The sequence below is a fragment of the Rhipicephalus sanguineus genome, chromosome 3 (assembly GCF_013339695.2).
Source record: "Rhipicephalus sanguineus isolate Rsan-2018 chromosome 3, BIME_Rsan_1.4, whole genome shotgun sequence".
Taxonomy (NCBI): Eukaryota; Metazoa; Arthropoda; class Arachnida; order Ixodida; family Ixodidae; genus Rhipicephalus; species Rhipicephalus sanguineus.
The window spans coordinates 109,208,697-109,233,049 of NC_051178.1; the positions used below are offsets into that span (position 1 = coordinate 109,208,697).

Consider the following 24,353-nt stretch of genomic DNA (forward strand, 5'->3'; position numbering starts at 1 on the left):
CTTTCTTTCTTTCTTTCTTTCTTTCTTTCCTCTTCATCAGTGGCTTTCTTTCTTTCTTTCTTTCTTTCTTTCTTTCTTTGTTTCTTTCTTTCTTCTCTTTCTTTCTTTCTTCTTTCTTTCTCATTTGGACGCACTTTGATGCGGTACCGCTCTAACTGCGCAGATGAGGAAATCTGAAGAGCATACAATGTGTTCAAGAGGCGTAAGTTGGATAGAAGGGTATCTTGGCGCCTTATGTACAGGAACTTCCTGACGCTTGAATTACCAACCAATCATAATGCTGGACATATCATTGCAGTAGGCAGCCCGCCAGTGGCAAAGTGCCCTCACGAGCAGAAAATCTTTTCTGAATTAGGTCCCTGTTCTACAAATCACGGCGCAGATTAATTGGTAGCAGGAGTGATGGTCTCATTCTCGTTGGGACAGATGCACGCACCTGCGCTCCACCCCGACGGAAAAGATGCGCTTCAGTGGCGTGTGCACGCTGCAGTGGTGTTTTGGTTTTCGTGGGGAGTAACACTACAGCATTACAGTGACGGCCCTAAATGCAGCAGGCCAATCCATCTATTGAGAGTGCCACATCATGTGAACTAAGCTGCCTTAGCCGAAAGACGAGAAGGCCGACGGCGGCGAGGATTTAAGCGGCCGAGACAGTCGGAAAATGACAAGCTTCGTTTACCCTTATAGCCGTATTCAACGGTTCCTTGGTAAAATTTCTTCGATCAGTAGCTGTCTCTGTCAATAACACGAAACTATGCGTTATCGATGTTACACATATTTCAACACCGACTTCACAACTCTCCTCATCTGAAGTGATTACTTGTTTCTTCCGTTGCTAAACGTAAAACGTCGAGGTCATAAGATCGTTTCCCTTGGTTGTACCCTTCATTCGTGCACATTGTTTTGCGAACTGCGAATACAGGGCAATAATAAGGGTTCAAAACACGACCCCGTGGAATGACAAGCGCGGAAGGTTCGGCAGCATGGCAAGGATGCCTGTCGCAAGATAAGTGGCATGTGAGATACGGAAACAAAATAAGATGTAAGCGTCGAGGCTGGTAAGTTGTTTTTACGAAAACAGCCAACGCGCAAACTGCTTTGTGAATGACGACAGTGATGTCCGGAATCACTCGCAACATCGCACCGTTTTGGATAGCTGAGGGGCGGTCAAGGTGATCAAGGAGGCACTCACCGCTTCTTGCCGCAGCGCTCCGTCGTGTTTTCAGAGTAGCAGACAAAGTCGCCTTCGTCGGATTTATCGAAGCTGTCGCGTTGACAGTAAGCATGTCCATCGGGAGGGATCCACAGCGACCAAGCTATTGCGTTGTAGCCGCAGTCCAGAGTCTGCATAATCAGATATAACCACGCACGCGTGGCTAAACAGGTCAATGTTAAGGTGACAATCGCATATAGTTGCAAGTTTATTTCACAGGGCATTGCGAACTTGACACACGGATGCAGACGGAAACTGGTCAAATGCTAGAATTTCAGCTCTCTCCCACAACGTCTATGTTACTGGTCTTGGCATAAGAATATTCGTCAGGATCAGTAGAGACGCCAAACGCTGCCATGGTGTTTTTGTTACCTCCGTAGAAGGATAAAACCACTATAGTGATCGTTATGTGCACAATCAATCACCAGCCCCCTAATGTTGCACAAGTTATATTGCTCATCTTACGATTTCAAAAATTCACCAGGAAGGTTGAGAAACCCATTGATGACCTGCCCTTACCACGTCCCGCGTAAGGCATCCTGCTGTTCGCTCTCTCCTCCTCTCTATACCAATTCCCATCGTCTTCTCTGTAATTTCTCTTCCCTTCAGACGCTTAGCCGTGTTCCCTTCAAGGGCTGCAGAAGTAGCGTCGTTTCTTCACCTTATTCACTTCCCTCATCTATATGGATAATCACCTGTTCGACCACTACAGGGGTTCTTCTAGTTGACGGCTCTGTTCTCTAATGTCGTTTGAGTGATCACTGCTGAATTACGCATTGAAACAACGAAGGCTGCCCGAATTTCCTCATTGCAATAAACATACGATTTTCAGAAGCGTTGAGCTTTTCACCTACATTGGCAATCGTAGTGTTGGATAGTGTCGTGCACAGTGTTTTGAAGTGCAGGGGCAATGGCAACAGCGTTCGCCTGTTATCACCGAAGAGAAATGCATTCTAATTTATTCATTGATCAGGCTCTGCAATGTTCTAACCTTACCTGTGTCTTTACATCAAAGTTAGCCACCGTGCATTAAACCATGTGACGCATACGTCGCGGGAAAGACACAAATTCGCGGGAAAGAGAGCAGAAGGAAAGATTAACATTAAGGCGCACCTGTTTGAGGTCGAAAATAGCGAGCGGCGTATCCCAGCAGGAATGGTCGTAGCCACCCGAAGCCGTTGCTAGAAGCCCGCTTGCGATAATCACCATAGTGATTGGAGAGACAGCCATTCTTGCTAGCACAGCGTTCAGTCTTCTCTGTACAGCTCTGTCCTCGGACGCTGTCGGGGGACCAGGAGAGAGGGCTTACGGCAACTGCGCACTTCAATAGACATACAGTGAAGTGAGTATAAGTACTGGGTGACGCGTGAGAGATGGGAGAGTAGAAGCAGCATCGACCATCGAAAGATAATAAAGGTGCTGTGGAAAGCTGCCCTAAGACGGTTGTTCAATTACGGAGTCGAGTTTCTTGCAAGAATTTCCTGTCTCTTAGATTTAAACCAGGCGTTCAATGAGCAGGTATAAATTCGAAAAGGAAGCTTTCCTTCTGCCTCTTTACAGTTCGACCCTTCCTGTCCATTGTCTGGCTAGATTTCACGCCTCAGAAATTTCGATTTCCGCTTCACTTCTCCTGGCAGGCGATTACGCCGATTTTATTTGCTGGCTACAACATTTGACTCCATTGCGAAGAATTTATTTCTTTCAGCTCGGACTGCGCACAACACCTAAAAAACTGCGCAAAACGAAAACTTCTCCTTAAGCCTTCAGAGCATGTGTCCGTCCTTTCTCCTTGGCACTTGACCATAGTTCCCTTTTCTCGCCCATTATAATTGACTTCCGCGTACGTCTCTGCGCAACAGACATTTAGTTAGAGCAAAAAACGCCAGGCCTGCGCTGAAACCGCAGCACAGTCACAGCGAAAGCTAGAAGAGCGGCGTTTCTAGAGCCCGTTGTAAGCTCTCTTGGGGCTACAATACAAGTACACTAGAAAGGTACCCACTACGCCATAAATCACAATTTTTGTGAAGTTGGGAAGCACCTACTAGGCCATTATTCGTCATTCGGCGGAGAAGCGAGGCACCAGCTACACGTCTGTAAGGCATTATGTGCACTTTGTTGACGCGACGACTGATGACGATGAAGAATTATGGCTCAGCCCTTTGTAATGGGTTGGAAGCTTTAAACGGCTCACCAGTTATGTAATTTGCATTGGGTGACGCCCGGTCGCTGTTTCCCTCTCCCGTCATGCTGTATAACATACGTTGACGTGGGAGAGAGACGGGGGGGGGGGGCGAAGAACTTTACTGAGACCCCGAGGAAATGGATCATGCGCTTATGGGCTTCCTTGGCAACCAATACAAGTGCACTTGCGAAGAACCCACTAGCGCTATAAATCATTGTAATATTACTGAGACCCCGAGGAAATGGATCATGCGCTTATGGGCTTCCTTGGCAACCAATACAAAAGCACTTGCGAGAAACCCACTACGCTATAAATCATTGTTATTTTTGAGAAGTAAGGCAGCAGGCACTGTGCCATTTTTCGTCATTCTACGGAGAGCCGTGGTACCTGCTAAACGCATGTAAGGCATTATGCGCACTTTGTTGATGCTGTGCCTGATGACGATGAAGAATTATGGCAGAGGCCTTTGTAATGGGTTGGAAGCATTCAACAACCTACTCGCTGCGCAATTCGCATTGTGTGACGCCTGGTCACAGAATTCGCGTTGTGCGACGCTTGGTGCTTATTTTACTCTTCTGCCACGCTGTATTGCATATGCTAATGTGGTTCCTTCCCGACATGAAGCCTGTATAGGACCTTTTTGCAAAGCAGTTTCAAGCACCGGCATGGCTCAGAGGTTGAATACTGGGCTCCCACGCAGAGGGCCGAGGTTCGAACCTCGTTCCATCCTGGAATTTTTTTTCTTATTTCGAGCGATACTGGTTATGGACACCGGCGGCGGCGGCGGACAACTACGGCGCCAAAAAGTTATTGTTCCTTTACTTCTGCTGCTTATTGAGCTTTAAAGAAAAATGTCAGTGGCAGCGAATATAACACGGCCAGGCAGTCTTCACATAATAGCGCAAGATATTGCTTTTATAAATTGAAGCCACCAGAAACCGCCAGGCCTGCGCTGAAACCGCAGCACAGTCACAGCGAAAGCTGGAAGAGCGGCGTTTCTAGAGCCCGCTGTAAGCTCTCTTGGGGCTACAATAGAAGCACATTAGAAAGGTACCCACTATGCCATAAATCACAATTTTTGTGAAGTTGGGAAGCACCTACTAAGCCATTGTTCGTCATTCTACGGAGAAGCGAGGCACCAGCTACACGTCTGTAAGGCATTATGTGCACTTTGTTGACGCGACGACTGATGACGATGAAGAATTATGGCTCAACCCTTTGTAATGGGTTGGAAGCTTTAAACGGCCACCAGTTATGTAATTTGCATTGGGTGACGCCCAGTCGCTATTTCCCTCTCCCGTCATGCTGTATAACATACGTTGACGTGGGAGAGAGATGGACGGGGGGGGGGGGGGGGCGGCGATGAAGCTCTACTGAGACTCCGAGGAAATGGATCATGCTCTTATGGGCTTCCTTGGCAACCAATACAAGTGCACTTGCGAGGAACCCACTACGCTCTAAATCATTCTAATTTTTGAGAAGTAGGGCAGCAGGCACTGTGCCATTTTTCGTCATTCTGCGGAGAGCCGTCGTACCTGCTAAACGCATGTAAGGCATTATGCGCACTTTGTTGATGCTGTGCCTGATGACGATGAAAAATTATGGCAGAGCCCTTTGTAATGGGTTGGAAGCATTCAACAACCTACTCGTTGCGCCATTCGCATTCTGTGACGCCTGGTTACAGAATTCGCGTTGTGCGACGCTTGGTGCTTATTTTACTCTTCTACGATGCTATATTGCATATGCTAATGTGGTTCGTTCCCGATATGAAGTCTGTATAGGACCTTTTTGCAAAGCAATTTCAAGCACTGGCGTGGCTCAGAGGTTGAATGCTGGGCTCCCACGCAGAGGGCCCAGGTTCGAACCTCGTTCGATCCAGGAATTTTCTTCTCGTCTCGTTTTTTTCTTATTTCGAGCGATACTGGTTACGGACACCGGCGGCGGCGGCGGCGGACAACTACGGCGCCAAAAACGGCCGGTGAAATGATCTCATAGCAGCTTTCGCTGTGAAAACCAGGTTATTGACACGCGGAAAGCTCATGGCACGAGGGCTATTTTAAGACTCGATAATACCAAAGCTTCTGAAGACGTTGCTCTCGAAAACGTAAGGGTAGGTGCTCCCACCTCCTACTGCATCTGAAATTTGCGTAGTGAGCGGACGGCTAAAATCAGCTTAGGCGCCCTCACATCAACAGCCGGCACTACACAGGGTTCGGTTCTTTCACCGTTTCACTTTAACATGGCCGTAATCCGACTTTCGGGGCTTTTGAACGGGATTCCAGGGCTGAAGAACACCTTATGGGCGGACAGCATTACTATGTGGAACACGAAAGGTACAGGCACCCGAATAGAACAAACCCTTCAAACAGTCATCCACACAGTACAAACCCTACCTTGCGGATAAAAGCATGATATGCTCCCCCCAAAATGTGAGCTTTTGTTCTCAAGACGACTGGCCCCAGGTCGTAGATAAAACGGTGAAATTACCAAATTCAGCTGAATTCGCACGCCCAACGAATGCCAGAAGTTCAGAGGCTCCGCATGCTCGCGCTCCTCATTAACAACAAAGGAAATAACAATAAAACGATCGCCCCGCCACGGTGGTCTAGTGGTTATGGCACTCGAATGCTGACCTCAAGGTCGCGGGATCGAATCCCGGCCGCGGCGGCTGCATTTTCGGTGGAGGCGAAAATGTTTGAGGCCCGTGTACTTAGATTTAGGTGCACGTTAAAGAACCCCAGGTGGTCGAAATTTCCGGAGCCCTCCACTACGGCGTCTCTCATAATCATGTGGTGGTTTTGGGACGTTAAACCCCAGATATTTTTATTCTTAACAATAAAACGATCAGGTGTCTGGACTCCACCGTCGAGCAGACCACGTGACTGTCCTCCCTTATTTCAAACGTACACGCGTGCACAGAAGCATAAAGAAGGACTTCCTCCGCCTTGCGCAGGCGTTCTTTATAAGCCGTATAGTACCTATGCCATTCCTTATCCTCTATTTCAAAAGGATAGATCAGTATAGTATCAACCGCTTGGTCTGGCGTGCTTAAAACAAGGCCCTGTCAAATGGTGCGCGAACCGATCGCCTCCTGTAACTCAGCGCGCTTATGCGTAAGAAGAGGTCACTAAAGCCTACCCAACGGCGCAGTACGACAGTCTATCACACAACCCCGCAGGGATATTTGCCAGGCGCGCATCATTGATGGAAGCGTCAAGTACATGTCACAAACAAATGCAGATGTACCCCGCCCCCAGAACATGCATCAGATTAATAGCAAAGGTTCGTCGTGCGAAGTTATCCGAGGCCTGTTATCGGCACTTTCTAAGTGATAAATATGTGCTCCACGTTGACGCCACGGCCCATCCCTTCGGCATCAACCAGGCTCCGCCCTGGCAGTTGTCAATCGCCTGGGTGGTGTACAGATGAAGTGCATCAATTTATACAGCATTAGCGGAAGTGCAGTCATCGCTGCGGTCGTACAGCATAATTACCTCACACGGGCACCGAATACATCCTCGGTGACTCTTGGCCACCGCACGTGACTTCGCGAAAGGTTGCTTCTCCGCTATCGTGCAGTGAATTCTTTCATCAGATCCCTACTCATGTCTCTTACGCACTACCCGCGCATGTCTACCGGCTGGAAACGGAGACAGCTGACTCCGCAGCCCCAGGTTTCGCGAACAGGGTGGTGGCTTTGGATGGTGGCAGGCTTGAGGCACGTCGTTTTCGGTTAGACGTCGCGTGGTTCACAGAACAGAACAGAGCAGAAAAACGCTATGAAACATGTTATTCGAATGGGAGGAGCCTTAGTCGTTGCCTCCAGTGGCCTTAGCCGCCCGTTCAACCTGGTCAATCAGCGCTTGCTGGTCGGCCAGGTCAAAGCTGGACGGTCGCGCCTCCCACTGCTGCACTGTGTATGTTGGTGTCATTTCTGTGTCTGTCAGGTGTTGGGGATGCTTCGAGCAGCCCAAGGTAATGTGATAGAGTGTAGGACTTCCTCCGCACCAGGGGCAGTGACCTCGATAGCACGTCGAGAGCATGGTGTGTAATCTTTCCAAGTGGGGATAAACCCCAGCTTGAATTTTTCTCCAAATGATGGCCTCCTCTCCTGTTAGGTGTTACAAACCACGAAATCACTACGCACCTTACGGCTACCCGGCCTAAGCAATTCCGGCCCAGAAATTCCCTTAGTCGAGGTGATTTGGCAATTACTTAAAACTAAGGCATAGGTTAATCCCATGCACTTGCCCTACCTTTCTCTTGAAGTGGCAGATATCAGTCCTGCTCCAGGAAAGAAAACAACACATAATATGGGCCTGTCCTAAGAGCATGCCCGCGCGTCATGTAATTAATAAGGAAGAGTAGTGGGAGGCAGCGCTGCTCATTTCCGACCCTGCTCCTAAGCTGTGATCATCAGTTGGGCAGAGGAGGTGGCTGAGACTCAAGGCAATTTCCTCAGTAAGCGGCGTCGCCCAAGGACTCCTCTAGATTACAGCTCGTCGCGAAGTTTGCGCTTCCCAGTGTCGTCTCCTACGGCCAGGAAGCTTACGTCCATATCCACTCACCGAACCCAATTTGTATTAAATCACAATGTAGTTTTTCCTCCTCCTCCTCCATTCAACTGCGTTCGATTATATCCCCGACGTGAAGCCCTAGCTTTCACGTGTTTAAGTCAGTTCCTTTAGCCTTAGAGATGTATGTTTCTGTCACTGGCTTTCAGTTGTAAACTTGAACTTGCCGACAAATTTTATGAGATCCTGACGTCAGTATTCAGCCAAAGATAACACAGTAGATAGGAACGGTGAACTTTTACTTTTAACACGAAAGTGTTTTATGCCGGGGTCCACCAAGACTTTCATGACGTATTTCCGTCACGGAAGTACGTCAGCAAAACGAACGCCATCAGATGGCAAAGAAAAAAAAATCATAAGAAGAAGTTCCGTTGACGGGAGTCGAACCCATGACCTCTCGTCCGCGACGATGGCTGGCGGTCGTTTAGCCCACTGAGCTACCGCCAAACACATTACGGAGGCTACATGAACGCGCCTTTTATCTTTCACACTTTCCTCTCACATTTCACTATGCCAAGTATTTGCATTAGCAGAAAAGAAATACTTATGCTTCGAAAGTACTCACAGTGGCACTTCTAGCTGGGCCTCTGGAAGCCCGCTAGATACACTGAATAAACATTAAAAATTTTTGACAATGCTCCGAGTGCCTAATGTGAAATCTAAGCCTTAAGTATTGATGCCCAATGCTCTATCGCTACGCCACATGCCTCGACGGCGCATACCTCGACGAGGGGAATAGAACTCTCTTAAGAATGGCCCGCTTGCAAGCGTGTGCCTTCAGACGCTGGGCGTGCTTTTCACAAGGCCGATGGCCTCCTTAACAAGTTCCCAAGTGCAAGCGAGTGCTTTGGGACGCCTGGTGCGTTTTCGCGACGCTGACGGAGTGTCCTCGGATCGTCGTCATGCTACCCCCATTAACATTAATGGACTGCAGTCGATTTCCGCCGCGTTGTTTTCTAAGGCTGCAACGGGCTATAATTAGTCACTTAGCGCACCATACGATGGCGCAGATTGGTGCAGAAAATTGGGAACTTACGTATTGATGGGCTCGCTGGAGCTTGTGCGGCAGCCTCCGCAGACGCGCTGTGGCGGGCTCTCGCGTATGACGAGCCGTTTCGTTGATGAAGGAAACTTAAAGACGGCGCTGGAACTCCTACTCGCGCCCTTACGGAAGGGGAGATGGGCAGGGGTGAAGTGGTTATGGTTAGGAAAAGAGAAAAATGGCTCTGTTTTCTGCAGCCCATAAGGGAGCCCGGCGTGACGCCACCGGGAAGGGAGTAGGAGAACAAAAGAATGGAAGCGAGGGAAATTAAGAGACGCCCCTGCGCAATACTCACGGAACGGTGATGATGGCTCGCCAGGAAGAATTAAGCGCTTACTTCTATCAAGCCACCTCTGCGGCCCATGAAGAGAGTGAGAGTTGAAAAAGAAAAGCAAACAGCTGTTTCGGAAAGGAAATGATGTGGACACCCTCTTTTTAATGTACGTCGTTGTATTTGTTGTACGTGTATTTTTTGGTGTCAAGCGCGTGGCCATCATGAATGAGCCATCGAGAGGGAAATAATGTGGCTTTTCGAGAAAGCGGTTTGACAATAAAAGCCTACGCGGGCGAGCGACCCGACATTAGAAGAGGTCTGAAGAGGAAGACGAGGACCATGGGCTTACCCGGCCTTGCCCGTCACCTTAATAGCGGAACATGACACGGTGCCTGGATGGGCGTGGCATACCTTGGGTCGTTATACAGAAGCACGCGCACTGCGCATGCCGGGTTGCTACACTTCACGGAAGCCAGCTCCTTTTCCTACGTCACACCTCTGCCACATTTACCTTTTTTTTTTCTTGGGCGGCCGTGCCATTCTCATCACTTTGCTCGTTCTACTGGCTTAATGTGTTTACAAACGCAGAGTTATTATTCATCGCGCTTATGGCCGTATCAGCTATAGTGCTTGCCAAAATATCTGTGGAACTGGCTATGAGGTTTAATCGGAGAGAAGCGAATCTCGGCCCGTATTCACAAAAATTTCTTACGCTAAAAACTTTCGTAAGAGAATATTTCAGCCAATCACGATGCAGGACACATCATTAGCGAAGCCGGCTGACCAATGTGACAACGAACTTACGAAAGAACGTTTTGTGAATTCGGCCTCTCATTTCAGATACGGCTAATAAGGCTGCAACAGGGGCTAGTCGGTACGTATTCATCTTGTGGTGCGCTGCCAGGTATGACGGACCGAGAAAAAACGAGAGACAGCACAGGGTGATGATTAACACCCTGTGTTGTCTTGCGCATCACGCATCACACTGTGTTGTCTCTCGTTTTTTTCTCGGTCCGTCATACCTGACAGCGCATTACAAGATGAAGACTCAGATGCAGCTTATCCGTGTTTGTATAATCTAATGTTCAAGATATTCAGCTTAAACAAGCCATTTGCGGGACATTCAGACATTTTGACACGAATATTCCGAGCAAGGACCACTATAGATAGCCATCTCCTTTTGCGGTGAGTATGTCTGCGTCGCTAGGTGCCCGGAATTTTATGTGACAAGCACTACGTAACAGTGTAAGCACAGATTTTTGTTGGAGAAATGTGGGCGATTACAACGTTAAGCTAGCCCGCAATTGTTTCCTTCCGCAATGGTCGTTAGCTGTTTATGACTGGACGAAATTTTCTGGCTCATGCACACAACACCTGCTCGTAACGCGATGCAACAAGTGACGAGAAAATGATCAGTCGCGTAGTGACCAGTTATGCACAAGTGCGTAAAGAATAACAAAACACACTATATTCAATGCAGCATATTTTTGACAATTATGTCTTCGCAATTCTTAAAAAAAATTTTCTGTGTGCCATAAAATCGCCTGCTTGTTACGGGACGTCACAAATTTGTGAAATCTCTCGTCGTTAAAAGACGTATGCACATTCAACGTCGCATTACTATGCTGAACTATACCTTAACCTTTTTTTGGAATAGCCTGAAAGTGTCTCATTATCAACGCAATTCAGGAAGGCTGCCGCCGCACACACAGGCAGAGGTTAATTATAGCAGCTGGCGAGATGAATTCACATGAGTATATTAAATATTTTCTGTTGTAGTACAACGATGTTGAGCTGTTTCTGCGCGTGTACAATTCTGTGAACGCAGCTTTGATGAGAGAGGGAGAGAGAGAGAAATAAACAGAGTTGGTCGTGTGTGCTTCTTTGCCATCCTAGTTGTATTTTGCAGCTGTACAAGTCCATTCAAGATGAATCAAGACCAACTAGCCCGGCTGTCAATTCAGTCTCCTTAGTCCATAAAACCGTGGATCTTGACGCTCTTCCTTGTCCGGTAGAACAAGTTGCGGGGCAAGCTTGAAAGCTGGGCTTTCAACGTGCTCGAGTCCACTGCCTTATTCGTCGTATTGTTGCAACCCGCCGCGATCGCTGGAAGCTACCATATGATAAGCAAGGTGAAAAACGGTTGATCGGAGACTAAAGCGGAAACCTTTTCTAGCTCTCCCAGTTTGGCCCAAACTCAAATACTTGACACTTCTGCACTCTCATCGACCCACAGCAGCTTGGATATAGAGCAGCGGTGGTGCTATTCCTTTTCAATGAAAGAAAACGAATATCCCGAAACAGGAAGAGCGTTTGACCGGTCCATAAAGCGTTTACTGGTGCCCGGCCGTATTTGCGTCGTCGATGGTGTAAATTTCAGGCCACGTAAAGCAGAATAAAATCATGACAGAGTGTTCTAACGTTATCGAAGCCCCTGCTCAGCGGTAGCCTCCTTTAGAATGCTGGAGCGCAAGGCGCAAAAGCGTCGAATAGGCCGCCTGCGCCGCAGAGAACCTATAGATATACAGTGCGCGGTCGCGAGACGCGGAAGAGAATTTCCACAGTAGAAGCGTAGGACTAATTTCTTTTTATAACGACGTCATTGCTGTTTTGAAGGAAAACCGTCACAGTTGTTCGTTTCACAGTGTGCAGCCAACAGTGACCACTGCCGAAAGTGGGGGGTGGGGGGTGGGGGCTCCACCACCCTAACTTTTCTCAGTGGGGGAACGGGGGGGGGGTGAGGACTAGCGCCCCCCCTTGCCCCCCCCCCATCCCCGGTAGATATGACTGTGGAAATATGACACATTAAGATGTGGCACTGTAGTCGTACAGCCATAGGAATCATGCATGTGTGCACGGTACAAGGAATTTTCCTACGATGTATTCTGCGTGTATTGCAGGTCTTCTTAGTGTTCTTTATGATCGAATTGTCTTCAGTTCAAACTGCAAAATATGCATGTGTGCACGGTACAAGGAATTTTCCTACGATGTATTCTGCGTGTATTGCAGGTCTTCTTAGTGTTCTTTATGATCGAATTGTCTTCAGTTCAAACTGCAAAATATTTACCGCAATTTACCGCAATTTCCTGATTTGCATCCACAGTCATTTCAGCTTATCTCGCGATTTCCAGTAGTGGCTCGTGACACTTTCGTCGCTAAATCTGGATGCCCTTTTGTGAGTAATGCTAATCAACACGTAGATGTTTTTGATGTTCTAAATAATGTTGTTCGTTGAGTGTAAAAAACATGGAATGGTTGAAATTTAAGTGCTGCGCCAGACTAACTAACTTTTATTGAAAATATGTAGTTCAAAACTATTACAAAAACGGCTGAGAACACAAGTGTTCCTTCCCTACAGGCTTTGGTATGATCATTAAGAATGTTGAAACCGAACAAGCAAGGCTTATGAGATTTCTGCAGGGATAAGAAGGCTAACAAATAAATTGGCATGAGGCTGCTCACAGCATTAAGGGCAGAATTGAACGAACTACTGGCAGACCACACTTCCATGCTGGCTTGAACACACCTGGTGGCGGAGCATGTGTGTGCGAATAGTGGATTTTGGAACCGAATCGAATACGAATCAAATAGTGATGACACCGAATCGAATACGAATACAAACCGAATATTGTTCGAATAGTTTACGAATAGTAAGGCAGCCATTTTAAAAAGAGCCTTAGACTGGTAAGGTAACAATTTTCGAAACAGCCCAAGAATTCCAACACATTTTATTTGAAAGAAATATTCACAACCTTTAGCAAAAGAACGTTACGATTACTTTTAACCGACAAAAAATATCACATATTTTTAAAGTGAGCAAACCCGTACAGAGCAGCAACGAAAGACTTCGAAACACTTTGTAACTGCAGGTTGAAATGTAGGAGTGACTACAGTATTTAATATGATGCTTTTAAAACAGCTTTTAAATGAAACTGATACATAACTATTAAGCGATTCTCATGGGGTAATATCAGATGGTGAATTGATGGCACTGTCGCTTCGGCGACACTGCGCTTTTAAGCAAAAACGCCTTCATCCTGTGATCAATCTAGCGTCGATAGTCCCGTAAGTACATGGGCTACACGCATCTGCGTAACTCGACGACGAAAACAAGAAAAGTTACTCCTCGCTGCTCCGACGTCTCGTTCCTTCGAGTATTTTTCGGCGTCGCTGATTATTCGAAAAATATTTGGTATTTCGAATATGCGCTATTCGATTCGAGCATCGAATCGAATAGGACGCTATTCGATTTGTTATTCGTAATTTTCGAATGTTCGCACACCCCTAATATGCACACTAGTGCCATTGTCAAACTTCATGTTTCTGCCGCCGCTACTATGTGTGAAAGACTCTTTGTGCAATCTCCATGGTCCGGTTGCTCGAAAAACGTTTCGTTTCCACAGAAACCGAAACTATGCTTTCGTGTGGTCTATTGCACCGCGTTGCTTAATCGTGCCCGTGCTTGGTTTCCTCTTTCGGTTCCTCGTTCTCACGAACACAACAACCCCCCCCCCCCCCACACACACACACACTCGCAGACACACACATACACACCGACACAAACACACACTTCACGACTGTCTACTACGACGGAACGGCCGCGACTGAGCAGGCTTCCGGCGTGTAAATGAATCCGACCTACGGTCGGGGTCTGTCGCAATGCTATAAGTAGCCAAGAACCAGATAGCGTTATCGTTGCGGGCCCCTGAAACGTATAAACTCGCCGACAGCGCGGAGGGCCCATCGCACTCGCTTCGTTTCCTCAGCTGCACAAGAACGCCGAGATCTCCTCTGGGACAAACATATGGCTGGTTCGCTAAACCTGCGAAATATGTCTCTCTCGACGTTCTTTGTCTTCGTTTCGCTGCTGTCGTTGTCCAACTGCGGTGAGTTTACTTTGCAGCAATTTTCTAACTACGCCTGTTTATAAGGTTACACCTTCTGCTCCCCTCACTTCATTATCTGCACTACAGGCGTCAGTTACGGGGAGGCCGGTAGGGGAGGGGGTGAGTAGTGGAGCGCTCGCGCCAAACTTGACTGGCCAACACCCCTTGCTGTCTCAGTCTATACCAGCTGTATTTTGTTCTAGAAATGTGGTACACTGCTGGAATGGCCCTTACGCATACTTGCGAATTCTGATCATAGCAATCTGAGATCAACTTCTAATACACGCACCCCTCCTTCCCCGGAAATGTAACTCCGAAGCCTCTGGTCTACACCTACGTTTGCACATACGCCTTGTCGAATGCAGGATGAAGCCCACTCTCAGTGATATCATATTAACCCTGCTGTGCACTGGCCCGCTGCAAATTTAAATTTCCTAATTTCATGGCTCCGCCTAATTTTATACGCTCTCCTCAGTAATGATCAATATTCAGGGTGTATGTGCAAATTACGTGTATTCTGTCGGTATTATTCTTTCATTCTCCCATCTTTTTAACGCGATAGCGTTAAAGAGCTCGTATCGCAGAAATTCCGCTGTCGGCGTCGGGGCCGTTGGTTGTGAGCGAAAAATCATCATCTTGTCCGTGAGCGGAAAATGGAAAAAGCTGCAAATAAAATAAATAATAAAAATGTTGGATCCGAGTGAGAATCGAACCCAGGCCGTCTGCGTGGCAAGCAGGTGTTCTACCACGCAGCCACGCCTCTGCTTGGAGCTGCACTGAAAGTAACTTTCATGCTTCCCAAAAATACGCTTCCTGTATACAGATGTCACAGTACGAGATGTAATATCGCAGTAATATTGCGTGGTACAAGCGTAAATTGCCATCGGGCGTCACACCATGTCAATATCATAACGACTTCGTGGTTTAAAGAGAGCCACCCATTACAAAAGGCACACACATTACTGCGCGTATTCCCTTAGGACCACGTAGTGGGTGCATCGCAACTTCGAAAAAGTTTCTCGCGTATAATTGCTCCTGGTTTAAAGCATGCTACCCATTACATAAGGCACACATCTTAGTGCGCGCATTCTGTTAAACACTCGTAGTGTTCGAACTGCGCACTAAGAACAGAATATAGCTATCGCGTTCAACTCTTAAAGGCGAAGCTTAGGCGTCCCCCAATTTTTTATATTCATATTTTTCATTCGCTATATTCCACAAAGTCGGTAATGACAGTCGCAACTGGATCTTTATTGAAGATGTTTCGACTCTGATGGTTCTTTTCAATTCGATGCTTTCTTAAATACTCGAGGGTCTGGATTTCGCTTCTCAAGCGACAGAATTTTACTTTTTCTCCTCTAGAAAAAAAAATAAGGACTCGGGGAAGATATACTGAGTAACATTTGTAAAATAGAATCAAAGCTTTCTGTCGCTGGTTCAACAGACTACAAAAAGCTTTATGTGTTTCAAGATTCTGAATTCGCTAGATTTAAGTGCACGTTAAAGAACACCAGATGGTCAAAATTTCCGGAGCCCTCCTCTACGGCGTCTCCCATTATCAAATCGTGGTTTTGGGACGTTAAACCCCAACAATTATTATATATTATTATTCTGAATTCGCAATTACGGGGAGGGAGGTGAAAAATGTGCCATACATAATCTCTTAGGTATGATTTACATGCCTTGCATAAGGCAACTGTTATACTTTAGGCGGCAGGTTTATAAGGTGTGCTACAGCGACCATGATGTCATCACATTATTCACTGATGATCACATCATCGATTTACTGACTTGGCGTGGTATTCTTTAAGAGTCCGCTGAGTGGGCGGTCAATTTCAGATTGCACAGGTTGGATAGAGAACGGAGACGGCGGTCACAATGGCTGTCCGCTGGCTCTCGAAGTATAGCCAATCAAAGCGTACCAAAAATTTACAGTCGACTTAATGGACTGCGGCAAAGTACCACCCATACAGCACCAAGATTACATAGCATCTCGGGATTAATCACTTACCCACTGATTCCTCGCTTTCTTTATCTCGTCTGTTCATCTGCTTGACGCTATTCCTTGCGAAGCATTTCGATTCCTACTATGCGAATCGTTGGTACAAAAAGGAGTAAAAGTTCCTGAAACGTAACTTTGGCAGTGAGCCACCTGCGTGAATAATCCTAATTTCACAACACTCCACACAACATCTCGTCCAGCAACGCGACCGTAAGGCTTTCGAAAGCGATACGTTTTTTTCACGTCCTTACACAGGTGCCACGTAAAGAGAGACCCATTAGATAAACGGACGTGCACTTGAACCTTCGACCACGTTTGCGGAGGATGTCTTCATGTGAAGTACTCGCAGAACGGAAGCGTAACTTTAAAAGAGGGAAGTGACAACCCGAAAATCTCCGAACATTTAGTTATTTTTAATGTGCCCGCGCAGCGTTTAGATTGAATTCTGTATTTTGGGGCATTCATAGTGAGGCAGTCGCTATTTATGTGTTTCGCAAGTTCGCAGAACAATTGCTGCCTGCACAGTCGCCACGGCTGGGTCTCCTAGCTGGCCTGCTGCTATCAAAAGAACTATTTATGAATTACATCTGAATGTTTTCTTTTGGTCGTCCGGGCTTAGCGAATTAAGTGCGCGACAGAAAACCGAAGGCTTTTGCGTACTATGTTTAAAATTACACAAATCCTTATCGACAGACACGCGTATAAGCGCAGTGAAACCGCCTAGCACTTGAAAATGCTAAAAGCGCACCTGTTGTCCCTATTTATTTCATAAAACACATCAATTGTCCTTGACACACTATTGTGAGAACGCACACACTTGCTTTGTTTAACAAATGTCATTAATAAAGGCCGGATTTTTAGGCATTAAAAAGTTCATTTTAGGCGCCAGAAATAGGCAGGCAAAACAACGTTGTAGGCCTCCAATATCGTAAATATAGGCACAATAAACTTTCACATAAATGCAAATAATTTCAAACGAAGACGTGCGCGACCTCTATCTACGACAGGAAAACAAAAATGTTATAGCTTAAGATGGCACAAAGGCGCCAACATTTAGACATAACCGTGCGATTGTGCTTTGTCTCGAACGGTTAGCAGAACATGGTCTCTCCCGTGTTCTGCACGGTGAGTCAAGTGTCCGCTGTCGTATCAACACACTCCTGGCTGTCTTTTCGGCATGACTGAGAAGGGCACATCAGGAACGCATATCCAGATCGCTGAAAGACCTCAAGGGAGGGATTCCCCCTATTGAACGGGTCGAATCGCGTAGAGCCAATTTCTCCCCTGGCAGTGAACCACTGGCGTAGACAGGCGGGGGGGTTCAGGGGGGCTTAACCTCCCCCCACCCCCCAAAACTTTTCAATCTTGCATGCACATGCACACATACAAACGCACGCACGAACATACATAAAGTATGGTTGAACCCCCTTCCCCCCCACCCCCCTCAAAAAAAGAAATTCTGGCTACCCTACTGCAATGAACACCTTAAAAAGTAAATTACAAACGAAACAAAAGCTGCGTGCACATCATATTTTTATTTCTTTTTTTGCTCTGCACTCTCCTTTCCGCTGCGGCTCTCCGCGTTTTCACATTCCCCAACTGCTCGCGCCATGTCAGCGCGGCGGCACATGCTCGCCGGCGTGTCCCACTTCACTGCTGCTAGCGGTTGTTTCCGGGAGTCGGTTCAGCTAGAGGACTAGGTTGAACCCCATGGTTAAACATGAATAACGGTCTCAAACTGCACCCGGGAGCGAAACGTGAGGCTAAATGGTGTTGATATTAGCTCCAATATTGAAAATGGGCATTTGTAGGCATTTGTAAGCATTTAGGCACAAACGCCAAAAATAGGCATTTATAGGCACTATGAAAACACTTCTTAGCCTCTAATTCATGCTCATATATCAAAATGGCGCGATAGGCGCGCAAGGAACAAAATAGACATTTGCCTAAAATCCGGTCTCTAGTCATGAAGCAGGCAAGTTGTTCGCACTCAAAGAGGAAGAAAAAACAAGCGGGCAGTACGCTGACTAACATACTGTTTTATTTGGAATACTAAGCCTACTTTGTGATGGAGGCTATAATACAAAACACTAAGTATCTTCGGAATAATAGAGGCATTCGATGGTAAAGCGAAATATCGGTGTTGCCGACGTTTTGTCAAGGGGACTTTTCCTCATCAGGCAGCGACTGTCGTAGCAGTAGTTACTTTCTGTCTCGAAGAAAACAAGTCCTCGTTTACCGCTTCCAACCCTCCGTTTTCCTCTAGTTAGCCTTTCTTTCTCTCTCTCTCAATAGCCTTAGCCTGGTGAAGTTTCTAAGCGGTGAGTAAGCGTTCGGAGACTTTGAGGCTGTATTTAATTGCATTGCATAAGCTGTACCACTAGGGCTTTGTACTTCACGTCGCATGGTTGCTTCTGCTCTTTAGTAATGTATGCTCCCCCCCACCATTCCCTTGTGGAAGGGTTACTAAATATTGATGACAATGATGACGATGATGAAAGACGACGGGTACAAGTAAGCAGAAACTGGTTTTCTTACCAACAAGGCCGTACCTGAACACCCCTTCGACCGTAACTTTGCATCAGTAGTTCGATTACCAGGAGAGAAATGAATGAGATTTCGCACCAAAACCTCTTTGCCGGTACATTAGGGTAACACCCCAAAGTCCAAACACGCTCGTTTGTCCCCCACACTGTGTCCTTGCTTTTTGTGCGCGCTGAAGTTTCGTGATGAATGCGAACCGAACTTGGCCAACTTTCAGTTTCACTGCATTTCGCAGTATACACTTTGAGACGCTAAATCTAAAACTCCCTAATATGCTTTCTGCCCGTAAAGCGGCCGGATTAAATTTTTGTAAGATTGAAACGTATTTCACTTACGCCGTTTCTGAACGCCAAACAGCTCATTGCTTTCTTTCTTTCTTTCTCTTTTTTTTTTCTTCGCAGAGACCTGCAACCTACGCGCGTCGGTTTTCGACAGAGGTCTGAAAAAGCTGCTCGAGTCGGACCGCTTTTCCAAAATAGATTTGCCCGACTTTGTGGAGAACGTGAATGATGGCCTTTTGAACGTGAGAGCGGGCTTCTCCGGTGGCACGCTGCGCGGCATCAGCACCATTCGAAGGAGAGGCGAAGGCATGTTACAAGTTGACGAGTCCGGCAGCAGCCGCCTGACTTTTCACATCGTGGGTGGGCCCCTGGAGGCTTACTACGCTTCAGGAGTCCGGGCGTGGTTCTTACAATTAGCTTTGGATCTGCGCGCACACGTGCCACATTTCCAGGCTTCGTTCACAGTCCAAGAGTAAGTAGGTTCCTCTTTAAACACGAACCAATTGGCCCAACAATTCGCGCTTATAATGCATGCCTCAACCAAATATTCGTCACACGCTCCGCCGTGTCACCGCCACGGCAGCGCTTCTCGTCAGGGGAGAGGATTTCCTGGTCGTTTTCTCTTCAAAAACGGGTTGACAACGACGTAGAGCGGCGCTCTCCGTTTCCGTCGCCGGCACGGTGACGGAGCGACCACGTATTTATTCGTCGCCGAGTTTCGTGCGGTCATCGTTCTCCCCACTTGCAACGAAATAACAGCGTCATAAAACCGCTCAGCATCACGAAAACAAACATGTGGTTCTCATGGCAGGGGACGTGATAAAAATTCTTCAATTTGGTGTGTTACAATAGTGGTGTACTAGTAAACAGTTTATTCTCAGTTTTCGCAAACATTACACAAAAAAAAGTTATTTAACTTATTTAATCCATAATGCTGATGTCGTTTCTGTAGGTTTAGGCGACCGTGGGACCAACCAGTTAACACTGCACAAAAACGTGCTGTCGACGATACCGCCGCTGTCGCCTACATGTACACTGATTTGTCGCGCCTGCTGTACGTTTTATTATTTTTTTTTTGACGTGACGGTGGCGCGACGGAGCGTTTGACGGCTGTGTGAATGGTGCCTGAGAATAAGCAGCCGTGACATTGTGCCATCACCTATAAAAGTCACAGTTTCGCCGCAAGGGCAAAGCAATGAATGCGATAGCCACAAATTGAAATGCTACACGAAGTAAGGCTGGCAGCTGACTCCTTTAGCAACCTACCTTGCGTAACTCAACAAAACACTGGCGTAAGGAAATGCGGACGCTGCAGCGGGCGAAGCGACCTTCGTGCTGTCTATCGCTTCACTGCAAACTGAGCGTTGAGAACACGGCACATACAAAGGTATGAGTCGTCTACTGATCCCTGTTAACATAGGACACGTGTGACCGCGTCCGGCCGATCAAAGTACGCAGTTGCGGCCGGAGCCACGTAGCCCATGAGCCATGCAGTAACGTGCATATCTTGTTGTCAATATCTCCATCTACCCGGAAAAAAGGAAATGTTGTCGAGAAAATCAGTGCCTTTGCGAAGAAAGATGCTTTTGCAGGTTTACCAAACGCGCACCATAGACCAGGGGTCTCAAACACGCGGCCCGCCCACCTTTTGCTAGCAGCCCGGCCCGCACATGACTTTCGTCCCATATTTTTAGATGCAAAAGCATCTTATGCTCGGAGCAGTGTCCGTTCTGCGGCGTCCGCACCCATACTGCGCATGCTCCAACTCTTCCCCCCTCTCCTCGCGCTCACGCGAGGATGTGGGAGGAAATGGGGCGGAGGAGGTGGGGTGAGCGCTGCGTCCGCATCTTTAATCCTCTCCCGTTTATCTCTCTCCGCCACAGCTGTGCGCTCGTATATAATCAACACCCTCTAGAAATATATGAAGGCCTTAGCTCTCTCCGCGTGACGTCACACGATGGGGCGGATTGGAAAAAATAAGGAGCGCTGTTCAAGAGAGGTGGTCTCGCAGGTGCACTGCGCGGAACCTCTTTTTTTCTGCAAGAACAATCATGCATGCATTTAAAAGAAATTACAGGACAAGAACACTGTAGCAGGAAAATATTTATTTACGAAGCTCAGTTTCGTTTTGTGCTTGCTCTACATTAGAAGCAATACATTCAGTTATTTGGCATCGACAGTTGTGGCTTTCCTTTTTTTTTATTTATCGGCAGCGTCGAGAAGTTTGTCGTTCAGCTTCCTACAAAAGTTCTTTAGCAGAATGTTGGTGCTGTACCGCAGGATGTTAAACATGATGGGTGGTTTTCAGCGCAAACGACGAAACACAGAGAAGAAGGAGGAACACGAACAGGATGTGTTTAGCACTAGTTGAATCGTGTGACCATTCTCACACGTATCGAAGTCGGACTGCTCTTCACTAGCCAGCAATTGTAGCGTCAGTTTCGTGACGACCTGGCGTTGTTCAGGCATCATAAGCAGTGCTGGCTCTGTAGCAAGCTGCTCTACCACAACGTAGCTGTGAGCAACTGCTTTAGGTGCAAACATTGATGGATAAACCTCCTCGATCCAGGTGCTTCACGAGACCATAATGTTCGCTTGTGACAGAGACTGTGATCTCCTTGTCCACGGTCAACGAGTCCCTGCATTGCGCGCAATTCAACTTTTTGAGGGAGGCGTATACTGCATAACCTGCAACGTAGACGAGGACTGGGAGGACGTCCTGCATCTTCGTAAGAGCCTGGCTGGTCACAACAACGTTGCTGCTGGGAAGCAAAGCCTCGACTTGCTTTCGGACATATTCCCAGTGCTGGTCAGTGGAAACTGTAGGCAAGGTACTTTGCAGGCGCAGCTTGTTTTCGCTTCATATATCTGCCTGATGGAGATGTGATATTGAGCACCTGCCAGCTGCCTATACTTTCTAAACCGATCTTCAAGGCAGTCGGTCTGTATCTTCCCAAAAAGAACATGCGACATTCCAAGCTCTTCGAAGCTGTACCTAGCGAGCTCAATAAGCGCATAGGTAGTGTGTTCGAGAGCAGTGTGAGTTAGCAGCACTGTCAGTAACACTGCTAGCTCAGCACATGAGCCAGCAGCACTGTCATTACGCGGCCAGTTGCTTGATCTGTATGCGTCGCGATTCAAATATTGTCCTCGTCCATGAGATGAAGTTCGCCATACCTAGAAAAAAAATTTACATCCAATCAGCAAACCGATGGCTATCTGTCATACAAACGTGCGGCTCATGAGCCACTTACACACGTACATATATATAATTTGAATTAACTAACACCTAAATCCGAAAAAACAAGAACTTACCCTGGAATTTTCGGTGACCGTGAGGTTTTCCCGTGGCAAAGCACGAATCCAACCGTTCCTCAGAGCTTGGTCTCTCGGGAACTTGAAGACGTGCACCTCCGTGTCCCCCGTGTAGTTACCGCGGCATCGAGGTACACAGCATTTGCACGGCATCTCGGCGTCGTCGCTTTCATATTCCTTTCACAGTGAAAAAAACACGGCCAACTGAACAGCGAAGAGATGTATACGTCTGTACAGACGCGCCGGGGAATGAGTTTCGGCAGACGCGTGATCGGGACGCGTGGATGCGTCGTGTCGCCGCCTCATGCGTTCGCCCCATCTGCTGACGTAGCGCGAGTGGAAAGGGAACATAACTAAGGCCTTCATATTTTTCTATATAATGCGGCGCGCGCTCGCTCCCGTTGCACTCTCCTTCGCAACGGCGTTATAGACGCTCGTGAAGCTGAACGTAAACGCCAACGCCGGCAAGCGTTGCACTCTCCTTCACAATAAAGTGACTTTAATTCACAACGGTGCTATGGACGCTCGTGAAGCTGAACGTAAACGCCAACGCCGGCAAGCGAATCTCGAAGCTGCGAGGCTGCGAAAGCGCGCGTTCGCTGTGCTTCCGTCATTCTCTCTCTGTACAACAATGTGCGAAACACCATGAACAGCGTCAACGTCGGCACTAGTTGCAGCGGCAGCGCCACTGCAGCGGAGCAGAGGAAGGCTCGGGAAGCCGAACGTAAACGTCAGCGTCGGCAAGCGGTAATTCAAACGCCTCGACAACCACCGTCTCATAAGTCACATAAGGGAAACGGAAACTCGATGCGCACCCCCGCGATGCTTTCGCATCCCACCATGGTTGCCCGTAGGGGGAGATGATGTGTAATTTTTTGATTATGTGACTGAAATTAGGTGGCATTGTTAAATGGTGCTCGCATCATTTTCTTGCCTACTGCGAATAATAACGCTTTGTTCGGGTATGCTACGTAGGCGTGGTCTCAAGCATTTTTTTTTTTTCGAGAGGCGATGGCCTGCGGTTACCATGTGATGAAACAGCGGAGTGAGTGAGTGAATAAACTTTATTAAAAGTTCGGGCGAGGCGGGGGGAAGAGGGGATTAACCCCTGTCCCATCCCACTCTCCGTCGATGATGATGGCGTCAGGTGATGGCTTGAAGCCCTTGGACCCGGGCGGCATCCTCGGCTTGCCAGACGGCCCAAAGTTGGTCGATCAGCTTGTCGCTCGTGAGTGCCGCCTCCCAGCGGCAGCGACGCCGACGCAGCCGATCTTCTTCTTCTGTGGTTATTAAGGAAAGGAAAAAGGCACCTAATTTCTGTCTGCCTATAGGCGACACGGCGCAGTGCCTTGTAGGGGTGGGGGTAAGGAGGGAATAAAAGAATAGTAGGAAAATAGAGAGAAAAGTGATAGGAGCACATCCATCCAACGAAGAGAAAAGAGGACAGGAAAGATGGGGAAACGGTCACGGGAGTTCAGGGACGGGTCCGCGAAACACAGCTAGAGGCACGGTGCACAACATCGGCGAAGCGGCGAAGGCCCCATCGATGAGCGGCGCACGGCATAGCGGGCGAGGAGTCCGTCACGGGGCGCCGATCAGCGAGAGGTACGAGGAGTAATCCAGGACATCGCGGCCGGCACGTCCGTCTTGCTTGAAATCCAGCGAGCGAATCAGCCGATCCGCAGCAGTGACCACAGCCGCGGTGGCGCTCGGCCCCTGCCCTCGCGCGGTGGTAGCAGTTCGTCCCTGCTTAACATGCGTCGCGAAGTGAGCGGCGGCAGCGACATTAGCTCTCCCGGCACATTCACAAAGCATGTGCCGCAGTGTGGCTCTTTCCCCGCACGCTTTACACGCGTCCGTCGGGTATAAGCTTGGATAACAGATGCGTAGGATCGCCGGGCTAGGGTAAGTGTCTGTTTGTAGTAATCTCCAAGTTACGGCCTGTCTTTTGTTTAATTTGTCGTGTGGGGGAGGGTATTTGCGTCTGTTTAGTCTGTAATGTTGTGTGATGTCGCTGAATGTGGTCAGGCGATCGCCCCA

General features: G+C 47.8%; 2 protein-coding genes across 2 annotated transcripts in view; one reads left to right on the forward strand and one right to left on the reverse strand.

Moving 5' to 3' along the window:
• The window catches only part of LOC119385065 (uncharacterized), a 5,821-nt gene extending 3,328 nt beyond the window's left edge, over positions 1 to 2,493 (reverse strand). The window contains exons 1-2 of the mRNA XM_037652622.2: positions 2,327 to 2,493; positions 1,193 to 1,344 (exon numbers count right to left, since the gene is read on the reverse strand). Of these exons, the coding sequence (XP_037508550.1) occupies positions 1,193 to 1,344; positions 2,327 to 2,443 (269 nt within the window). The 5' untranslated portion in view covers positions 2,444 to 2,493. The remainder of the gene's footprint in view (positions 1 to 1,192; positions 1,345 to 2,326) is intronic.
• An 11,584-nt stretch (positions 2,494 to 14,077) lies between these two features.
• On the forward strand, positions 14,078 to 19,474 carry LOC125757861 (uncharacterized). The gene is made up of 2 exons (XM_049414090.1): positions 14,078 to 14,171; positions 19,119 to 19,474. Exons 1-2 carry the CDS (start codon positions 14,090 to 14,092, stop codon positions 19,472 to 19,474), a joined length of 438 nt encoding a protein of 145 aa, XP_049270047.1. The 5' UTR covers positions 14,078 to 14,089.
• Positions 19,475 to 24,353: the final 4,879 nt, after the last annotated feature.